This window comes from Callorhinchus milii, unplaced genomic scaffold (assembly GCF_018977255.1).
Source record: "Callorhinchus milii isolate IMCB2004 unplaced genomic scaffold, IMCB_Cmil_1.0 Scaffold2, whole genome shotgun sequence".
Lineage (NCBI taxonomy): Eukaryota > Metazoa > Chordata > Chondrichthyes > Chimaeriformes > Callorhinchidae > Callorhinchus > Callorhinchus milii.
Genome location: NW_024704743.1, coordinates 122,980,893 through 122,998,797, shown reverse-complemented (window position 1 = coordinate 122,998,797; position 17,905 = coordinate 122,980,893). Strand labels below are relative to the sequence as shown.

The window sequence follows — 17,905 nt, the reverse complement described above, 5'->3', positions numbered from 1 at the left end:
AAATTTTAAAAATAATTTGTTCACTGAATCCATGATTGTTTGTGGGATGCTGCTGGTGCAATTGGCTGCCTAGTTTCGCCCACAAAATATACAGTCACTGCACATTACAGAAAATTCTGTGATGTGCTTTGAGACGTGATAAGGTGTTATATCAAATGCAAGGATTTTTGTTATATTATTGTTATTATTTTTATGACATCTCCAAGACATCTCAAAGCACCTGACAGGATATACTGTGAAGTGTAAGGTTTTGTGGGTGAAAAGCGGCAGCCAGTTTGTGCACAGCGACATCCCTGCAAACAGCCGTGAGGAGAGCGAGCCATTTTATTTGGGGGATTGTCAACCAGGAGACCGGGAGAGAGTTACACAGAGAGAAACTCCATTCTCTTTTCCCTCCCGACAGCACCGCGGATGATCTTTGGAGAGAATGAGGTTTAACATCTCATCCGAAGGATGGCGCCCTCCGATAACAACATGTTATTAATAATTATTAAATGATAATAAAATAATTATTTTCGTAATAATTCCTTATTCTTATTACCTAGATAAGAGTCCTTCATGTCATTCTCAGCTTGCGAGACGTTTATAAAGACTTGCTTCCCATCGACGTACTCCATCAGACCTCCTGACCAATCGTAGGCTCCCACGGTCCCAAAAACCATGGCGTCCTGAGAAACACATGTCAGGATCTCAGCCTATATCTCCTCTCACCCCTCAATCCACCCCCTGACTCTCCAACTCTATCCATCTCCCTCTCACATCTCAATCCATCCCTGAATCCCGAAGTCTCTATCCATCTCCCTCTCCAACATCACATCACACCCTCACTCCCCAGTATATCCATATCCCTCTCACACTTCAATCCATCACCTGACTCCCCCAAGTCTCTACCCATCTCCCTCTCATATCTGAATCCAATTTCTGTTCCATTGTTTATTCCATGTACCTTTGATATTAGGGCACTGAATCCTCCCTGTGACATTTCCATTTTGAAGGAGGCGGAGTCAGATTCCTGGGTCCCTATGGGGGTAAATCCGACAGAATTTGCTTCTGAGACATAGAACAACAAGAAGTCCTGTAGAGTCCTGCAGTGCAGTGGTTAGAGCACTCATCTCACAAGTGAGGCAGCGTGGTTCGATTCCCAGCGTGGATGAAATGTTGGGCAAGTTATCTTATTCCACACACCTCTGTTTACCAAGTAGCTGGTAGGAACCCAGTTGTTAGTCGATTGGCAGATGGCTTCTCTGGGGTTAATAATCTGATTGATTGATTGATTGATTGATTGATTGATTGATTGAATGATTGACTGACTGACTGACAGACAACTGGGTTCCTACTGAAAGATAAGTAAGCAGGTCAGAGAGGCAGGGAGGTGCCAGGGTGTGAAGGGATTTGTTGGCGAGTGTGAGGATCTTGAGATAGATCCGTTATGTATTAGGAAGCCAGTGGATCCTGGCGAGGACTGGTGAAATGGGCGCACAGTTTAGTGTGTGATAGGGAGCCAGTGAAGCCTGGCGAGGGCTGGTGTAATGGGCACAGAGTTTGGTTTGGCTGAGGATATGGAGTTATGAATTATTAAAATGTTTTTAAACTGACCTTCAATTAAATACATCTTCTCCTTTAACGATTTCAGCACGTTGTTCAGCTGAGTATAATCAGCGATATTATAGAGGTTTTCTGGGTAAGAGGCAATGTCATTCAACTCCTTTTTTCCCCTTTCTTGAAAATTGTTCCCAACCTGTTTGTAAAAATAATGATACACCTAATTAACATTGCACAGCACCTTTCACCCCAGAGAGATGTCACAGAACACCTCACCCCTTACATTTATAAAACAATTTTTTTTCATCAGCTGGGTGGGCGTCTGACACGTGGAAACCCTTCACTGTGCTTAAGAGTCTCCAAACCCAACTGAGAATTCTATGCATCCCATTTGCACATGGAAATAAATCCCAGAGATAGATTGTTGGAATGGAATGCTCTCTCTCTCTCCCTGGAGTGATGCACGCTGCTTACCTAATTCCAGAGAGTATTAGACACAGGTTGGCAAGAGCCAAGGATTGGGGTAACTGCTGGAGTCTAATTCCACAGTACGGTTGTGTCCCAGAGCACTTGACATTGACAGAGTATGCCACCGAGCCAGAAGGGGGAGGTAACCATTGGCACGGTCAAAGAGGAAGGTCTTCAGGTGTGACCTAAAGATGGCAAGGAAACGCTGCTGAAACTCTGGTCCACGCCTTTATCACCTCAAGGCTGGACTCCGGGAACACTCTTCCCATTGGCCTTCCCGGCACCTCCCTCCACAACCTGCAGGTCATTCAGAACTCTGCAGCTCGTGTACTGTCCCGCACCAGGCTTCGCGACCACATCACTCCCACCCTCGCTCGCCTCCACTGGCTCCCCATCCCCAGAGGATCGAATTCAAGATCCTCACCCTCACCTACAAGGCCATTCACGGCCTCGCTCCCTCCTACCTCTCCGACCTACTATCCCCCTACCTACCTGCCCGTACCCTCTGTTCCTCTGGCTCCGGTCTGCTCTACATCCCCCGCCCCAACCGCCCTACCATCGGTGGCCGGGCCTTCAGCCTCTCAGTCCCGAGGCTCTGGAACTCTATCCCCCAGTGCCTTCGCCGCCTCCTCCCTTTCCTCTTTCAAGGCTGATCTCAAGACCTTCCTCTTCAACCGTGCCTGCAGCTCCCCTCTCGACTCTCTACCCCCTCCTTGCTCCCTCCTTTCCCTCCCCTCACCCTGACCATTTCCCCCCTGCTCGGGTCCCGACCCAACTGTCCAGCGCTTTGGGACGTCCTCCGAACGTGAAAGGCGCTCTATAAATGCAATCTTGTTGTTGTTATTGTTGAAGGGACATGGCGGAGGGATAAAGATTGATCTGGATTTCGGGGCAGAGTGGCTAAAAGCATGGCCACTGATGTTGGAACAGAGGGCATGAGGGACACGAAGTTTAGTTTTGGATTTCTTTAATCACGTTGATGGGCTTCTGAGCTGTTTTTATGCTTTAATTGTGAATAGAAACATTACCGCAATCACCCAGCGAACTATGTTTTTCCTCTTGGCCAACTCGATGGCTTCTTGAAGCCCAAAATCTGTGGAGTCCCCGTCTGTGATCACAATGAGAAGCTTTTTAGCTCCTTCCCTGGCTCCTGTTTTCTCTGCAAAGACTTCGCTTCTATAAAAATAATAATAATCTTTCAGTCAAGTGTAGTGACTGTGTGTTTTGGTTGTAATTGGTTGAAGCTGAGAGTGTTTGGTGTGAGCGGTGCTGTGTGAGCACGAGTTGTACACCTACACGACAAACTTGATGGCTTTGGCTGTGTCGGTTACTTGTTCCATGTGATTGATGGCGTCCATTAGTGGAGACAGGTTGGCCTTGTTTTTGTGGTAAGTGGTGAAGTCAATCTCCAACTTAACTTCAGCAGAGAACTGGACAACTGCAAACTGAACATAGCGTAGAGGTTAGCAGGAAGAACAATAATCATTGCATTTATACAGCACCTTATCACGTCTGCGAGACGTCTCAAAGCGCTTCATAGAATATACGGTAAAGTGATTTGACTGTACATTTTGTGGGCAAAATGAGTCAGCCAATTGCACACAGCAGCGTCCCACAAACAGTCATGGATTGAGTGACCAAATTAGGATTTTTTTTTAAGGGATTATTATCCCCAGAAAGCGATCCACCAATAAACTAACAATTGGGATCCTACTTACTGCTTGGTAAACAGAGGCGTGTGTGTGGATTAAGGAAACTTCCCTAAAGTTTCGCCCCACTGGGAATCGAACCCAGGTCCTCTCACTTGCTTGCGAGGTGAGCACTCTAACCATTGAGTTACAGGACACCAGAAACAACAAAATTACAAGGTACTGGACAATCAGGATCCGAGCTGGGGATCAGCATTGAAGAAGCTGGAGGGCAGAAGGGGAAGCAGGGTGACCAAAGGCATGGTCAACGAGGGGGTTTTGAGATGGGTCTTGAAGGAGGCAAGGGAGGGGGCAAAGCATTCACTGTTCAACAACAGATGTACTCGAAATGTAGAGTGTTAGAATCAAGGTTTATTACACAGCTATAAGGATAGTATCAGGATCCTCTGACTGTCCTGCTCCCCTCAGATCGCTCTCTCTCTGCTCCCACATTCTCCCTTTATCTCCCACATTCTCTCAACAGCTCCTGCATTCTTGGACTGTTCTACTCCCCTCAGCTCCCTCTCAGCTTCTTCAGCTCCTACATCTCCCAACAATTCCTTATATCCCCCAAACATCCTTGTTTTCTACAGAACCCTGAGAACATCATGATCTCATTCCTAAGAGGTGCCAAGCTATCAATGTCGGCTTTTGGCCAAGGACCTCTTTATCTTTCTCCTTAAGCTTCCATAACTAAGTCTCTCCACTATCTCTTTCACACAGTCCTCTGGGTGCCTTGTGTGAGTGTTATGGTCAACAAGCACGACCTTTCTTCTGTGTCCACTGTGGTTAACTTTCGCAGTGCCAGTACCTCTGACAGGAGAAAAAATATAATCCTCACATTACAAGAATAAATGACATTTACACAGTGCCTCTCACATCGGGAGGACATCCCAAGGTGCTGGACAGTCTGGCATTTGGACCTGTGCTGAGGATTGGAATCAGGAGGGTGTGGAGAGTAGGGGAACAACAACAACAATTTGGATTTATATAGCGCCCTCCACGCCGGACGGCATCTCAGAGCACTTTACAGTTTCGGATCCTGGGACCGAGCCAGGGGAAGGGGGGGGGAAGGTGACCAAAGGTGCAGTTGAAGAGGAGGGTCTTGAGACATGCCTTGAAGGAGGTAAGGGAGAGGCTGAGGCAAAGGAACTGTGGGATGGAGTTTCAGAGGGTGGGGGCTGAGAACCTGAAGGCCACCCACCAATGGTGACATTAGCAGGTCACAGAGATAGAGGAAAGAAAGACAGACAGAGAGAGAGTGAGAGAAAGAAAGCAAGAAAGCAAAAAAGAAAGGAAGGAAGGAGGGAGGGAAAGAGAGGGAAAAAAAGAAAGAGGGTGAAAGAGAGAGAGAGAAATAGAAAGAAAGAATGAGATTCCAGTCACAGACCTGCACAAACTCGCTGTTTGATTCGTTCATTATATGTTCAACAAATTTCTTGTTTTTGATAAAGTCTCTCTTGCTCAGACTGTTGGAGCCGTCAAACAGGATCACGATGTCAGTGCTGACAAAGAGACACTCTGACGGGGGAACACAAAGGCAATAATAATCATCAGCATAATAATAATCCTCCCACGACACAGCGCCTTATCACCTCGCCGAGACGTCTCAAAGCTCTTCACAGAATATGCTGCAAAGTGAATTCACTGTACATTTGGGAACGAAGCGCAGCAGCCAATTGCGCACAGAAGTGTCTCACAAGCAGTTGTGGATTGAGTGACCACATTTTTTATATCAAAGGGATTATTACCCCCAGAAAAGCAATCAACTAACAATTGGTTTCCTACTTACTGCTGGGTAAACAGAGGCGTGCGTGTGGAGTAAGGATTTGCCCTGCCCGGGAATCAAACCCAGGTCCTCTTGCTTGTGAGGCAAGTTACAGGACTGAGCTACAGGACGTCACATTCCTATGTTCCTAAATGGACCATGGTCTTTTTTCATCGAGCAATTTCTGTGTTCCTTCGCCTTCAAAGCCCTTCATGGTCTTGCTCCTTCCTACCTCTGTGACCTGCTAACGTCATATCGACCTGTCTGCTCCCTCCCCTCAGTGGGCTCTGGTCTGCTTCACATCCTCCGCCCTTCCTACCCCACCATCGGTGGTTGGGCCTTCAGTCTCTCTGCCCCCATCATTTGGAACTCGATCACATAGTCCCTTCACTTCCCTCCCTCCCTCGCCTCCTTCACATTCTGGCTCAAGACCCTCTTCTTCGACCGTAGCTTGGGTCACCCTCCTATCCCCACCCTCCCTACCCTCCACGTCTTCTGATCCCAACTCCCAGCTCGAGTCCAAATCTCTGATTGTCCATCGCTTTGGAACATCCTCCCAATATGAAAGGCCAAATGTAATTTGTTGTTGTAGTTACATTGCTAAAACAGCACCTACCTTCATAGCCAGGTCTCATAGCGTTAGTTATTTGAAATTTATCATTGAAGGAGTAGCAAGCACCAGTCAGCTGCGTATTAGATACACAGGATTCAGCCATCGTAGACCCACAGACCTGCGGAAATATTTGAACAAGGAAAATATGAGTGTGTTTATATTTTGATTTTCATGACACCAAGTGGGGTGAGGGGGTGAGTGGGCGGTGGAGGTAAGTGGGGTCTCCTCGTAGCTGAACTGGCTTCAAAGTGACATGTCTCTTGCCCGGTTTGTGAGCCAGGTGGGTCCGCAGTATTCCAGGGCACTCACTGCTGATGACAGCACAGCCCGGCCTGGCCCATCAGCAGGACCTGGAAGGGCCGACCAGTCACTGGGGGCAGGGAATCCTCCCCCTCAGCTCCTGTTAACCCTTCAGCCAAAGCCCTAATGGGAAGGGTGCCCCTAGCTGGACAAGCAGCGGGAAAGCTTGCCAGATAGTCATATCAATGGCAAGCTGTGTGGGCTTAGCTGGTTAGACTCCAGCAGTTACCCTAACGTACACTCTGGGGTCCCCAAGCCTTGGCTTTTGCCAACCTATGCCTAATACTGTCTGGAATTAGGTAAGCAGGATGTGTCCCACCAGAGAGAGAGCACATTCCATTCCGATAAACATCTCTGGAATTTCCATGAGTAGGTGGGAAGCATGGAATTCTCAGTTTGTTTTGGAGACTCGTAATCATGGTGATGGGTTTCTGCACATGTCAGATACTCTTCTGACCAAAATAAATTAATTTTAAATGAAATCAGAATCTCCAGTGAGGGGGGAGTGAGCACCAGTATAGACACTACCCGAATTTTGGGGGTTCACTCACCACAAACCTTGAATCAAATGCCTCCAACGTTAACAATGACAAACTGGATTCAGATTTTCCTGTTAAACAAATAGGAATTATCAACACAGGTTTTCAACTCTCTGTCTCAGTCTTTTTTTCAGTCTCAGTCTTCCGTCTGTCCGTCCATCCCTCCCTCTCAGCTGCTCAGCCTCTCTCTCTCTCCCAGTCTCCCTCTCTCGCTCTCTCCGGCTGCATCAGATGCACATTCTCTTTCTCTCAGCCTCTCTCTCTCTCCCTCTCTCTCTCTCAATCGCTCTATCGCAGAGACAGACAGAATAATAGTAGGAGGAGAGAGCGAGAGAGAATGAGTGAGAGAGAAAGAGAAAAGAGACAGACACAATAATTGGAAGAGGAAGAGACAGAAAACAAAAGAACAAAATAGCACGAGAGAGAGAGAGAGATCAATAGTAACCCAAACCTGTATCTGTTCCAATGTCGATCTCCTCACACGAATCCTTATCTACATGACATTTGTACATTTTCCCATTGTTTCCAGAACTTTCCAGCACCGGTGAGCTGACTAAGAGCCTGCGAGAGGGGAACAGAGAAGAGCGAGCACAGAGCGAGGTGATGTATACTATACTATACTATACTAATAACAACAATAATAATCCTTGCCTTTGACACACAGCCTTATCACATCTTCGGGACGTCTCAAAGCATTTCACAGAACAGACTGTAAAATATAGTGACTGAGCACAGAGAGGGAACAAGCGAGGTTTAACTCATTCGAAGGATGGTGCCTCCAACAATGTCTCTCTCTCTCTCTCACTCCCGCTAGCGCTGCATTGGAGTGTCAACTTAGACTATGTGATTTCAAGTCTCCAACGTGTGGGGTCGCTCAAACCCCAAACCTAAATCAGAGGCGAGAAAACCAGCGACTGAGCCGGGCTGACACGCAGCGACTGAGCCGGGCTGGCACACAGCGACTGAGCCCTGCTGGCACACAGCGACTGAGCCGGGCTGGCACACAGCGACTGAGCCGGGCTGGCACACAGCGACTGAGCCGGGCTGGCACACCGCGACTGAGCCGGGCTGACACAGGCTCATTTAAGATAGTAAATATGGAAAGAATTTGAGGAAACAATGTGAACAGAAATAAAACTCCCTGCTCAGAACTTTTACTAAAAATACAAAGCATGAATAATCAGCAAAATTGGTGTTGTCTGCTCCACCCTTCCTGTAACGATCACAGATTTAGAGTCAGAGGACAGCAGTGAGGCTGATAGCAGTATTAGAGGAAGAGGAGAGAGGTGGTGAGGTGGGTGGGAGGTGGGGGTTGGATTGTGCAGATGAGAGAAATAGGGAGTTGCCAGGACATGAAGTGATTTGTAGACAAGATTGAGGATCTTGAATTCATAGCATCGTACAATCCTACAGTACAGAAAGGATTGGAGCAGAGAGCCCAGCAGCATGAGGCATGTCCAGCGAGCAGGCAGTTAGTGTAGTCAAGCCGGGACGTAATGACTTGAGCAGAGCCCAGCAGTGTGAGGAGCGAAATGAGTGAGGTGGAACAGAGTGAGAATTCCGTTAAGAAATTTGGTGAGAGTGGGAATTTGGTGCAGAGGGGGAAAGAGGTGCCTAATTATAAAATATATAATAAAGTTATATTAAAATAATATAAAACATGTCTGGGAATATGACAGGACAGCTGAGACCGGTTGCATACACAATGTGTGCCAAGTGGGAACTCCAGGATGCTTTGTATAGCCTGGATAGACACGTGTTTAGGAAGTGCCACTGGCTGCTTGAGGTTTCTGAGCTTGAGGAGAGGCTTAATAATAATAATCCTTGCATTTGATATAGCGCTTTTCACGTCGGGAGGACGTCCCAAAGCGCTTCACAGAACACACTGTAAAGTGAATTGACTGTATATTTGTGGGCGAACGCGGCAGCCAATTGCGCACAGCAATGTCCCACAAACAGTCGTAGATTGAAAATGACCAATTTATTATTGTTTTTGGTTTTTGGAGGGATTATTATTAGGCTCTGTGTGGAGTAAGGAAACTTGCCCAAGGTTTCGCCCTGACCTGCCTGGAAATGAACCCAGGTCTCTCGCTTGCAAAGCGAGTGCTCTAACCACTGAGCTACAGGACTCCACGAAGTCAGTACATAGCATACGGGAGGCTGAACAGTTCATGGATTGAATGTTTCAGGAGGTGGTCACCCCACAGCCACAGAGACTTGAGACGGAGAGTGAGTGGGTGACACCCAACATGGTAGGAAGAGGGGATGGGCAGTGCAGAAATCCTGTGAGTGTGGTACTCACCAACTGATTCTCTGTACTGCGCTTCTGTACTGCGCCAAAGCCTCTGCACCTCAGGCTCTGGCAGCATCAACCTCCATGGTTACACACTTCAACTCACCAATCCAGTCAGGAACCTAGGAGTCTTGTTCGACCCTCAAATGTCTTTTCTTCCCCATATTCAAGCCATGACCCGCTCTGTCTTCCCTCACCTCCGTAACATCGCCCGACTCCGCCACTACCTCACCTCTGAGGCCGCTGAAACTCTTGTTCATGCCTTCATCACCTCCAGGCTCGACTATGCAAATGCCCTGCTTGTCGGCCTTCCCAACTCCTCCCTCCACAGGATGCAGATCCTCCAGAACTCTGCAGCCCATGTCCTCTCACGCACCAAACTCTGTGACCCCATCTCGCTCGACTCCATTGGCTTCCTAGCCTTCAGAGGATCCAGTTCAAGATCCTGGTCCTCACCTACAAAGCCCTCCATGATCTCGCCCCAACCTATCTCTGCGAACTCCTAACCCCCTACCAACCCACCCGCTCCCTCCCCTCAGCTGGCTCCGACCTGCCCCACCATTGGCGGGAGAGCCTTCTGCCACTCTGCCCCCAACCTCTGGAATTCCATCCCCCAATCGCTCCGCCTCGCCCCCTCCTTAGCCTCCTGCAAGTCCCGCCTCAAGACACTCCTCCTCGACTATGCCTTCGGCCACCCCACTTCCCTTCCCCTCCCCTCCCTTCTCCCCCCCTGACCCCAACTCGGGTCTGAAATGCTATACACTGTCCAGCGCCTTGGGACGTCCTCCCGACGTGAAAGGCGCTATACAAATGTAATCTTGTTATTGTTGTTTTTGAATACCAGTCAGAGTGATGACACCTCTGGGGAGGGAAGTCAAAAGCAAATGGATGCACAGGTTGACACAGGGAAGGGTGTCAATGCAATTTCATTGAGGACACAATAGTGAAAGTAGTAGACAGGCGTTTCTGCAACTAAAAACCTGACTCTCGCATGGTATGTTGCCTCCCTGGTGCTAATGTTGAAGACATCACAGAAAGGGTGCAAAATGTTCTACGGAGGGAAGGGGAACATCTGGAAGTTGTGGTCCATGTTGGGATCCATGACGTTGAGAAAAAAAAGTGCTGAGATCCTAAAGAGAGAGTATCAGAAGCTAGGGAAAAAGCTAAAGAGTAAGATCTCATAGGTTGTGATGTCTGGATTACTCCGAGTGTCTTGTACAAATGAGTATCAGAACAGCAAGATCAAACACATGAATGCATGGCTGGAGAAATAGTGCAGAAAGTAGGGCTGTCTACTCTATTAAAACACCTCATTTCGATCAACAACCATATGTAATATTCTCGCTATTTATTTGTGTTTCGCCCACAAAACGCAGTTACTACAATTTACCGTGTATCTTGTGAAATGCTTTGAGACATTGTGATGACATGATATGGCTTTGTATCATATGCAAGGACAACAACAACAATAACAAAATTACATTTATAGAGCGCATTTCAGGTCCGGAGGACATCCCAAGGTGCTGGAACCGAGGGTCAGGACCCGAGCATGGGGGAGGGATGTGGGGTAGGGGTGAGGAAAGGAAGAGAGGTGGGAGAGCGACGGAAGGCATGATCGAAGAGGAGGGTCTTGAGACCGGCCTTGAAGGAGGCAAAGGAAGAAGCGAGGTGAAGGGACTGTGGGATGGAGTTCCAGAGTGTGGGGGCAGAGAGGTTGAAAGCGAGGGCCACCGATGGTAGGGTGGTGGCCTACTGAACGGAGGGAGCAGGCAGGTTGGTAAGGGGTCAGCAAGTCAGAGAAGTAGGAGTGGGAAAGCCCATGGATGGCCTTGAAAGTGAGGACGAGGATCTTTAATTCGATCCTCTGGGGGATGGGGAGCCAGTGGAGTTGGGTGAGGGTGGGAGTGATGGGGTTATGGAGCCTGGTGCGCGAGAGTACATGAGCTGCAGAGTTTTGAATGATCTGCAGCTAGTGAACGGAAGAATTGGGAAGGCCAATGCGGAAGGAGTTTCAATAATCAAGGCTTGATGTGACGGATGTGTGGGTGAGGGTTTCAGCAGCCTGAGGGGTGAGGCAGTGGTGGAGTCTGGCAATATTGCAGAGGTAGTGGTAGGCAGTGCCGGTCAGTGGGGGAGAAAGGATCGTTCAGGGTCAAAGAAGACACCCAGATTCCTGATTGGCTTAGTGAGATTGAGTGCGCAGCCGTGGAGGCTGATGCTGCCAGCGCCCGAGGTGAGGAGGCACTGGCGCAAGCCAATCAGGAGGGCCTCGGTCTTGCTGACAGTCAGTTGGAGAAAGTTATCCTTGTCCAGGACTTGATGTTGGACAGGCAGTTGGTCAGGGCACCAGTGGTCCTGGAGTTGAGGGTGGAGGCAGAGAGAGAGTTGGATATCATCCACATACATATGGAAATTTACCCCATGTCTGCGGATGATGTCACCAAGGGGGAGCATGTAAAGGGTGAAGAAGAGGAGACCGAGGACAGAGCCCTGAGGAACACCGCACAAGATGGTGCGGGGGCTGGAGAAGAAGCCACTTGCAGAGATGAGGTGGAGGCGGTATGAAAGGTAGGACCTGAACCAGTCAAGGACAGAACCTTGAAGGTTGAGGTGGGAAGAGAGGTGGTGGAGGAGGATTGAGTGGTCCACAGTATCAAAGACGGCGGAGAGGTCGAGGAGGACGAGGAGGCAGAGGGAGCCCTGGTCACACATGGCCATGATGTAATTTGTGACCTTGACCAGACCAGTTTCCATGCTGTGGGTTGTATCGAAACCCAATTGGAGGCACTCATGGAGGGAGTGAGAGGAGAAGAAAGAGTGAAACTGGGAGGCGACGGCTCTCTCAGGGACCTTAGACAGAAAAGGGGGGTGGGAGATGGGCCGGTAGCTGGATAGCTGTGATGGGTCAAGGGAAGGTTTCTTCAAGGTGGGGTGATAGTGGTTGTTTTGAGGGGCGTAGGAACAGTGCCAGATGACAGGGAGAGGTTGATGATGTCAACCTTATTATTAGGGTTATTATTATTAAAAAAATGTGGTCAGTCAATCCAGAACTGTTTGTGGGACACTGCTGTGTGCAATTAACTGCCGTGTTTCGCCCACAAAACATGCTTTACAGTACATTCTGTGAAGTGCTTTGAGACGTCTCAACGACATGGTAAGGCACTATATCAAATGCAAGTATTTTTATAACAACAAATTTAATTTATGTAGCGGCCTTCAAACGTGGCAGCATCTCAGAGCGCTTAACAGTAGTGGAGCCTAGCGCCGAGCTGGGGAGGGAGAGGTGTGGTGACAGTAAGCATGATCAAAGAGGAAGGTCTTCAGTCATGATCTAAAGCAGGGGAAGAAGTGGGCAAGGCAAAGACATTTGGGGAGAGAGTGAAATTGTTTCGGGGCGTAGCGGCTAAAAGCACAGCCATTGATGGTGGAATGGAGGGCACGAGGGACAAGCAGGATGCCGGAGCCAGCCGAGCGGAGGCAGCAGGTAGTGGAGTGGGGATAAAGCAAGTCAGAGAGGTAGGGAGGTGCCAGGGCATGAAGGAATTTGTGGGGGTGTGTCAGGATTGATTATTTTGTCTGACGCCTGCAGAAACCCAAACCAAACTGAGAATTCTGTCCATCCCACCTACACGTGGGAATTCCCAAGATAAATTGTTGGAATGGAATGTGCGCTCTTTCCCTGGAGGGACACATCCTGCTTACCTAATTCCGGAAAGTATTAGGCACAGGTTGATGAGAGCCAAGGCTTGGGGACCCCAGAGTGTGCTTTGGGGTAACTGCTGGAGTTTAACCAACTAAAATCACACAGCTTGCCATTGATATCTCTGTCTGGCAAGCTTTCCCGCTGCTTGTCCAGCTAGGACCACCCTACCCATTAGGGCTTTGGTTTGCAGGTTTAACAGGAGCTGAGTGGAATCACTCCCTGTCCCCAGTGACTGGTCTGCCCTTCCGATTGCTGCCGATGACCGTCTCAGAAAACCAGACTGGAGACTGTCATAGAGAATGGACTTGATTCTGACATTCCATGGCCAGGCATGTCACCGTGAAGCCAGTTCAGAAAGGGAGGTAGGTGACTGGACGTGGAGGGATTTGCAGAGGAGTGAGAGGGTCTGTTCTGAAGGGAAAACAGTGAGGAAGATATTGAAAAGCGGGAGGAGAAATCATCGCACAGCTTACCATGTGCTGTTGAACTGAATCACCTTCTGGCCAAATCGTTCCTCTCCGTTCATTGTAAACACCTTGTTTGCTTCAGACTCAATGTTGTAGCTGCGAGTGCCGAGCACACCTGACAGGACAAGAACATTACAGGAAAGATTACGTAACCCGTTATATCATCTATTTCCCCACCCACCACCCTTTAATTTCCCTTGATAGTTGGAGTCCTGTAAGGTAGGGTAGTGTCCCTGTTTGTCCCTCGTGCCCTCCACTCCACAATTGGCAGACATGCTTTCAGCCTCTGTGCGCCAAAACTCTGGAACACTCATTCTCTTTTCCCTCTGCCTTATCCCTTCCTACTCCATCTTCAGGTCGTGCCTAAAGACCTTCCTCTTTGACCATGCCTATTGTCACCTTACCCCTCCCCCCCAGCTTGGTGTTGGGCTCCGCGAATGCCAAGCTCTCTGGGATGCAACCCTGGGTAAGGGGTGCTGTGTAAATGAAGGTTGTTGTTGTAGTGGTTGTGGTTTACCAGCCACTCTTATCCCTCAAAGCACAAGTGCGTGCTGATGAGTGCACCTGGACCAAATCAAACCTGATGGTCCATCGGCAGATCTGGCTAGACCATACCAAGACCCACTGCTCCGCCCTCACCTCCGTCAAATCATCCTTCTGCTGCAAGATAATCTTGAAGGCCAATGACAACCCAGGTTGTCCACTTTCCCATGCCTCGCCCATCCTCTTCTCCATTTACAGCTGCAAGGAGATGTTGGACTTCCTCAAGTCCATAGTTGAGGGGATTCACTTGGCTACCTCACCCCCGTCTTCCAGTACCCCCTCCCCACCTGCCCCTCACACCCCGGCTCCTACTCACCCTTCCCTACACACCTTCAACCCTGTTTCGCCCTCTTAATAATAATAATAATAATAATCCTTGCATTTGATATAGCGCTTTTCACGTCGGGAGGACGTCCCAAAGCGCTTCACAGAACACACTGTAAAGTGAATTGACTGTATATTTTTGGGCGAACGCAGCAGCCAATTGCGCACAGCAATGTCCCACAAACAGTTGTAGATTGAAAATGACCAATTTATTATTGTTTTTGGTTTTGGAGGGATTATTATTAGGCTCTGTGTGGAGTAAGGAAACTTGCCCAAGGTTTCGCCCTCTGCCTGGAATTGAACTCAGGTCTCTCACTTACAAAGCGAGTGCTCTAACCACTGAGCTACAGGACTCTTCCCTCACCTCCATTATTTCGTAAATAAAGCCCACCACCTGCTCCATCGACCTCATCCCCACCCCTTTCCTCACCTCCCAGCTCCACCTCCTGGCCCCTCTTTTAACCGACATCATCAACCTCTCTTTATCCACTGGCACCGTTCCAACCCCTCTGTCATCACCCCCATCCTCAAAAAACCTTACTGGATCCATCCCTACTCTCCAGCTATCACCCTATCTCAGCCCTGGTCAAAGTCACTAATGACATTCTGTCCATCTGTGACCAGGGCCCTCTCTACCTCCTTGTGCTCCTTGACCTCTCTGCTGCCTTCCACATGTCGACCATTCTATCCTCCTCCACCACCTCTCCTCTCAGCTCAAACTTCACAGACCTGGTTCAAATCCTAGCTCTCCCACCATCTCCACTTTGTCTTCACTAACGGCTTCTCCTTCAGCCCCTGGACCATGAACATGGGGTCAACTTTCACATGTATGCGAATGACACCTAACTCTACCTCTCTGCCTCCACCCTCGATTCGAGGACCACTGCTGTTCTCACAGACTGCCTGTCGGACATCAACAACAACAACTTGGATTTATATACCGCCCTCCACACCGGGCGGCGTCTCAGAGCGCTTCACAGTAACGAATCCCGGGGCAGAGCCAGGGAGAGGGGGAGGAAGGTGACCAAAGGTGTGGTCGAAAAGAAAGGTTTTCAGCAGAGACCTGAAAGTAGGAAGAGAAGGGGTGAGGCAAAGGGAGTGAGTGAGGGAGTTTCAGCGCCTCAGGGCGTAGTGGCTGAAGGCATGGCCACCGAAGGTGGAGCAGAGGACTTGGGGGACAAGTAGGAGGCCAGACCCAGAGGAACGAAGGCAACGGGCACTGTTTTGAGGAGAGAGGAGGTCAGAGAGGTAGGAGGTGCAGAGGAATGGAGGGATTTGAAGACAAGGGTTAGGATCTTGAAATCGATCCTCTCTGGGACAGACAGCCAGTGCAGTCTGGTGAGGACTGGGGTGATCAGGGAGTGGAGTTCGGTGCGGGTGAGAATGCGGGCGGCAGAGTTTTGTATAGTCTGGATTTTATGGATGGTAGTGGAGCGGAGGCCGGCGAGGAGGGCATTTGAATAGTCCACCCAAGAGGTGACAAAGGCATGGACCAGGGTTTCAGTGGCTTTTGAAGTGAGGTATTGGCGGAGACAGGCGATGCGTTGGAGGTGAAAGAAGGTGGTTCTGGTGAGGGACCGGATGTGGGGGAGGAAGGATAATTGGGGATTGAACCTGATGCTTAGGTTGCGTATGGGTTTGGAGAGTGTTAGCGGGAGGTCAGGAAGGTGTAGGAGGTGAGAACTGTGAGATTTGAGACGTTGTCAACATTCAGCTGAAGGAAATTTGCGCTCATCCAGCTCCTGAGATCTGACAGGCAGCTGACAGAACATCAGGGGATTAGGGGTTGCAAAGAGAGGTGGAAAAATAGAATTAGGAGCATGTAGATCAGAAAGAGGAGAGGGCCAAGGATGGATCCTTGGGGTACCCGCAGGTGACTGGGTGAGAGCGGGAGGAGAAGCCGTTTGTGCAGATGTACTGCTGACGGTTTGTGAGGTACGACTTGAACCAGGCGAGTGCAGTCCCACTGAGGTGGATGATGGAGGAAAGGCGGTGGAGGAAGATGGCATGTTCGATTGTGTCGAACTTGGTAGAGAGGTCCAGGAGGACAAGTAGGCAGAGGGGACTGGGGGTCACAAGTCCTGGATGAGAGCTAACTTTCTCCAGTTGGATGTCAACAAGACCGAGGCCTTCCTGCTTGGATCCGGTCAGCATCTCCATACCTTGGGCGCTGACAGCATCACCCTTCATGGACGCACTCTACACCTCACAGAGCCAATACGGAACCTTGTCAGCCATGCATCCAGGCTGGACTACCCAAACTCCCTGCTTGTTCGCCTCCCCAATTCCTCCCTCCATAGACTGCAGATCATCCAGAACTCTTCAGCCCGTGTCCTCTCCCGCACCAGGCACCGAGACCCTATCAATCCCATCCTCGCCTGACTCCCCCTGGCTCCCTATCACTCAGAGGATACAGTTCAAGATCTTGGCCCTCCACTGCTTCGCTCCTCCCTAATTCAGTGATGTCCTAACCCCCTTCCAACCTGTCTGCTCCCGCAGCTCAGCAGGCTCTGGTCTGCTTCATGTCTCCTGCCTTGCCTGCCCCACCATTGGCAGTTGGGTTTTCAGCCTCTCTGCCTCCATCCTCTAGAACCCCATCCCACAGTCTCTCTGCCTCACTTTCTCCCTCGCCTCCTTCAAGACCTGTCTCAGGACTCTCCTCTTTAACCGTGCCTTCAGTCCCGTCCCGCTGATCGCTCGCTCTCAGTCTCTGCATGCGTGTTTTGGCTGCTGCCCCAACCCGAGCCTCCCCCTCCACTCTAAATATCTCTCCTCCCACCCCTCTCTATCCGCTACTCCCACTCTGTCCTTCTCTCCCATCGCCCCCCCACCCCGCCTTCTCTCTCTCCTCAACCCCATCACCACTTCCCTCTGCTCCAGCCTGGGCATCCTCCGCTGGGCCCATCGTGGCTCCAGGCCCATCGTGGCTCCCGGCACTGGCTGTCATTCACTCCCTCTGACAAACTGCCTCCTTAAGGCAAGCGCAACTTCCCCCTCCCTCATGCGTAACCTTCCCAACTCTTCACTCCCCCCACACTCCACAGCCATCTCTTCTGTACACCTTAAATTCTCTCCGTATCACTCTCCCCTCCCTCTCCTCCCACCAGCAAACCCACCCGGATTTCCCTTCAAAATGTCCGTTCCCTCACAAACAAAGCCCTCGCCATGCATAACCTCATCCTGGATGAGCACCTCTACATTCTTGGGCTTACAGAAACCTGGCTGCTTCCCCTCTTTTGAGCACCTCACCCTCTTCCATCGCTCTCTCCTGCTGAAAATCCTTCTGGTCTACCACCCCCCCTAAACCCCCTGGCTCCTTCCTCTCTGACATCTCTACTCTCCTCTCTTCCCTGTCCCTCTGCTCCGAATGCCTGCTTATAATGGGCAATTTCAACCTCTACCTAAACTCCCCTTGCACCACATCTTCTGACTTCACCACCCTCCTCTCAACAACAACAACAACAACAAGATTCCATTTATAGAGCGCCTTTCAAGTCAGGAGGACGTCCCAAGGCGCTGCACAGTTGGGTCATGACCCGAGCAGGGGGAAATGGTCAGGGTGAGGGGAGGGAAGGGAGGAGAGAGGAGGGGGAAATGGTCAGGGTGAGGGGAGGGAAGGGAGGGAGCGAGGAGGAGGAAGAGAGTCGAGAGGGGAGC

At 50.0% G+C, this 17,905-nt stretch overlaps 1 protein-coding gene across 1 annotated transcript in view; it reads right to left on the bottom strand.

Annotated features, from left to right (window-relative positions):
- LOC103191585 (integrin alpha-X-like) overlaps positions 1 to 17,905 on the bottom strand; it is a gene marked incomplete in the record, with an annotated part of 145,644 nt that overhangs the window by 120,813 nt on the left and 6,926 nt on the right. Inside the window, 10 exon segments of the mRNA XM_042346870.1 lie at positions 542 to 668; positions 947 to 1,020; positions 1,597 to 1,738; positions 3,039 to 3,186; positions 3,307 to 3,455; positions 5,089 to 5,219; positions 6,083 to 6,197; positions 6,931 to 6,989; positions 7,370 to 7,479; positions 13,388 to 13,496. Of these exon segments, the coding sequence (XP_042202804.1) occupies positions 542 to 668; positions 947 to 1,020; positions 1,597 to 1,738; positions 3,039 to 3,186; positions 3,307 to 3,455; positions 5,089 to 5,219; positions 6,083 to 6,197; positions 6,931 to 6,989; positions 7,370 to 7,479; positions 13,388 to 13,496 (1,164 nt within the window).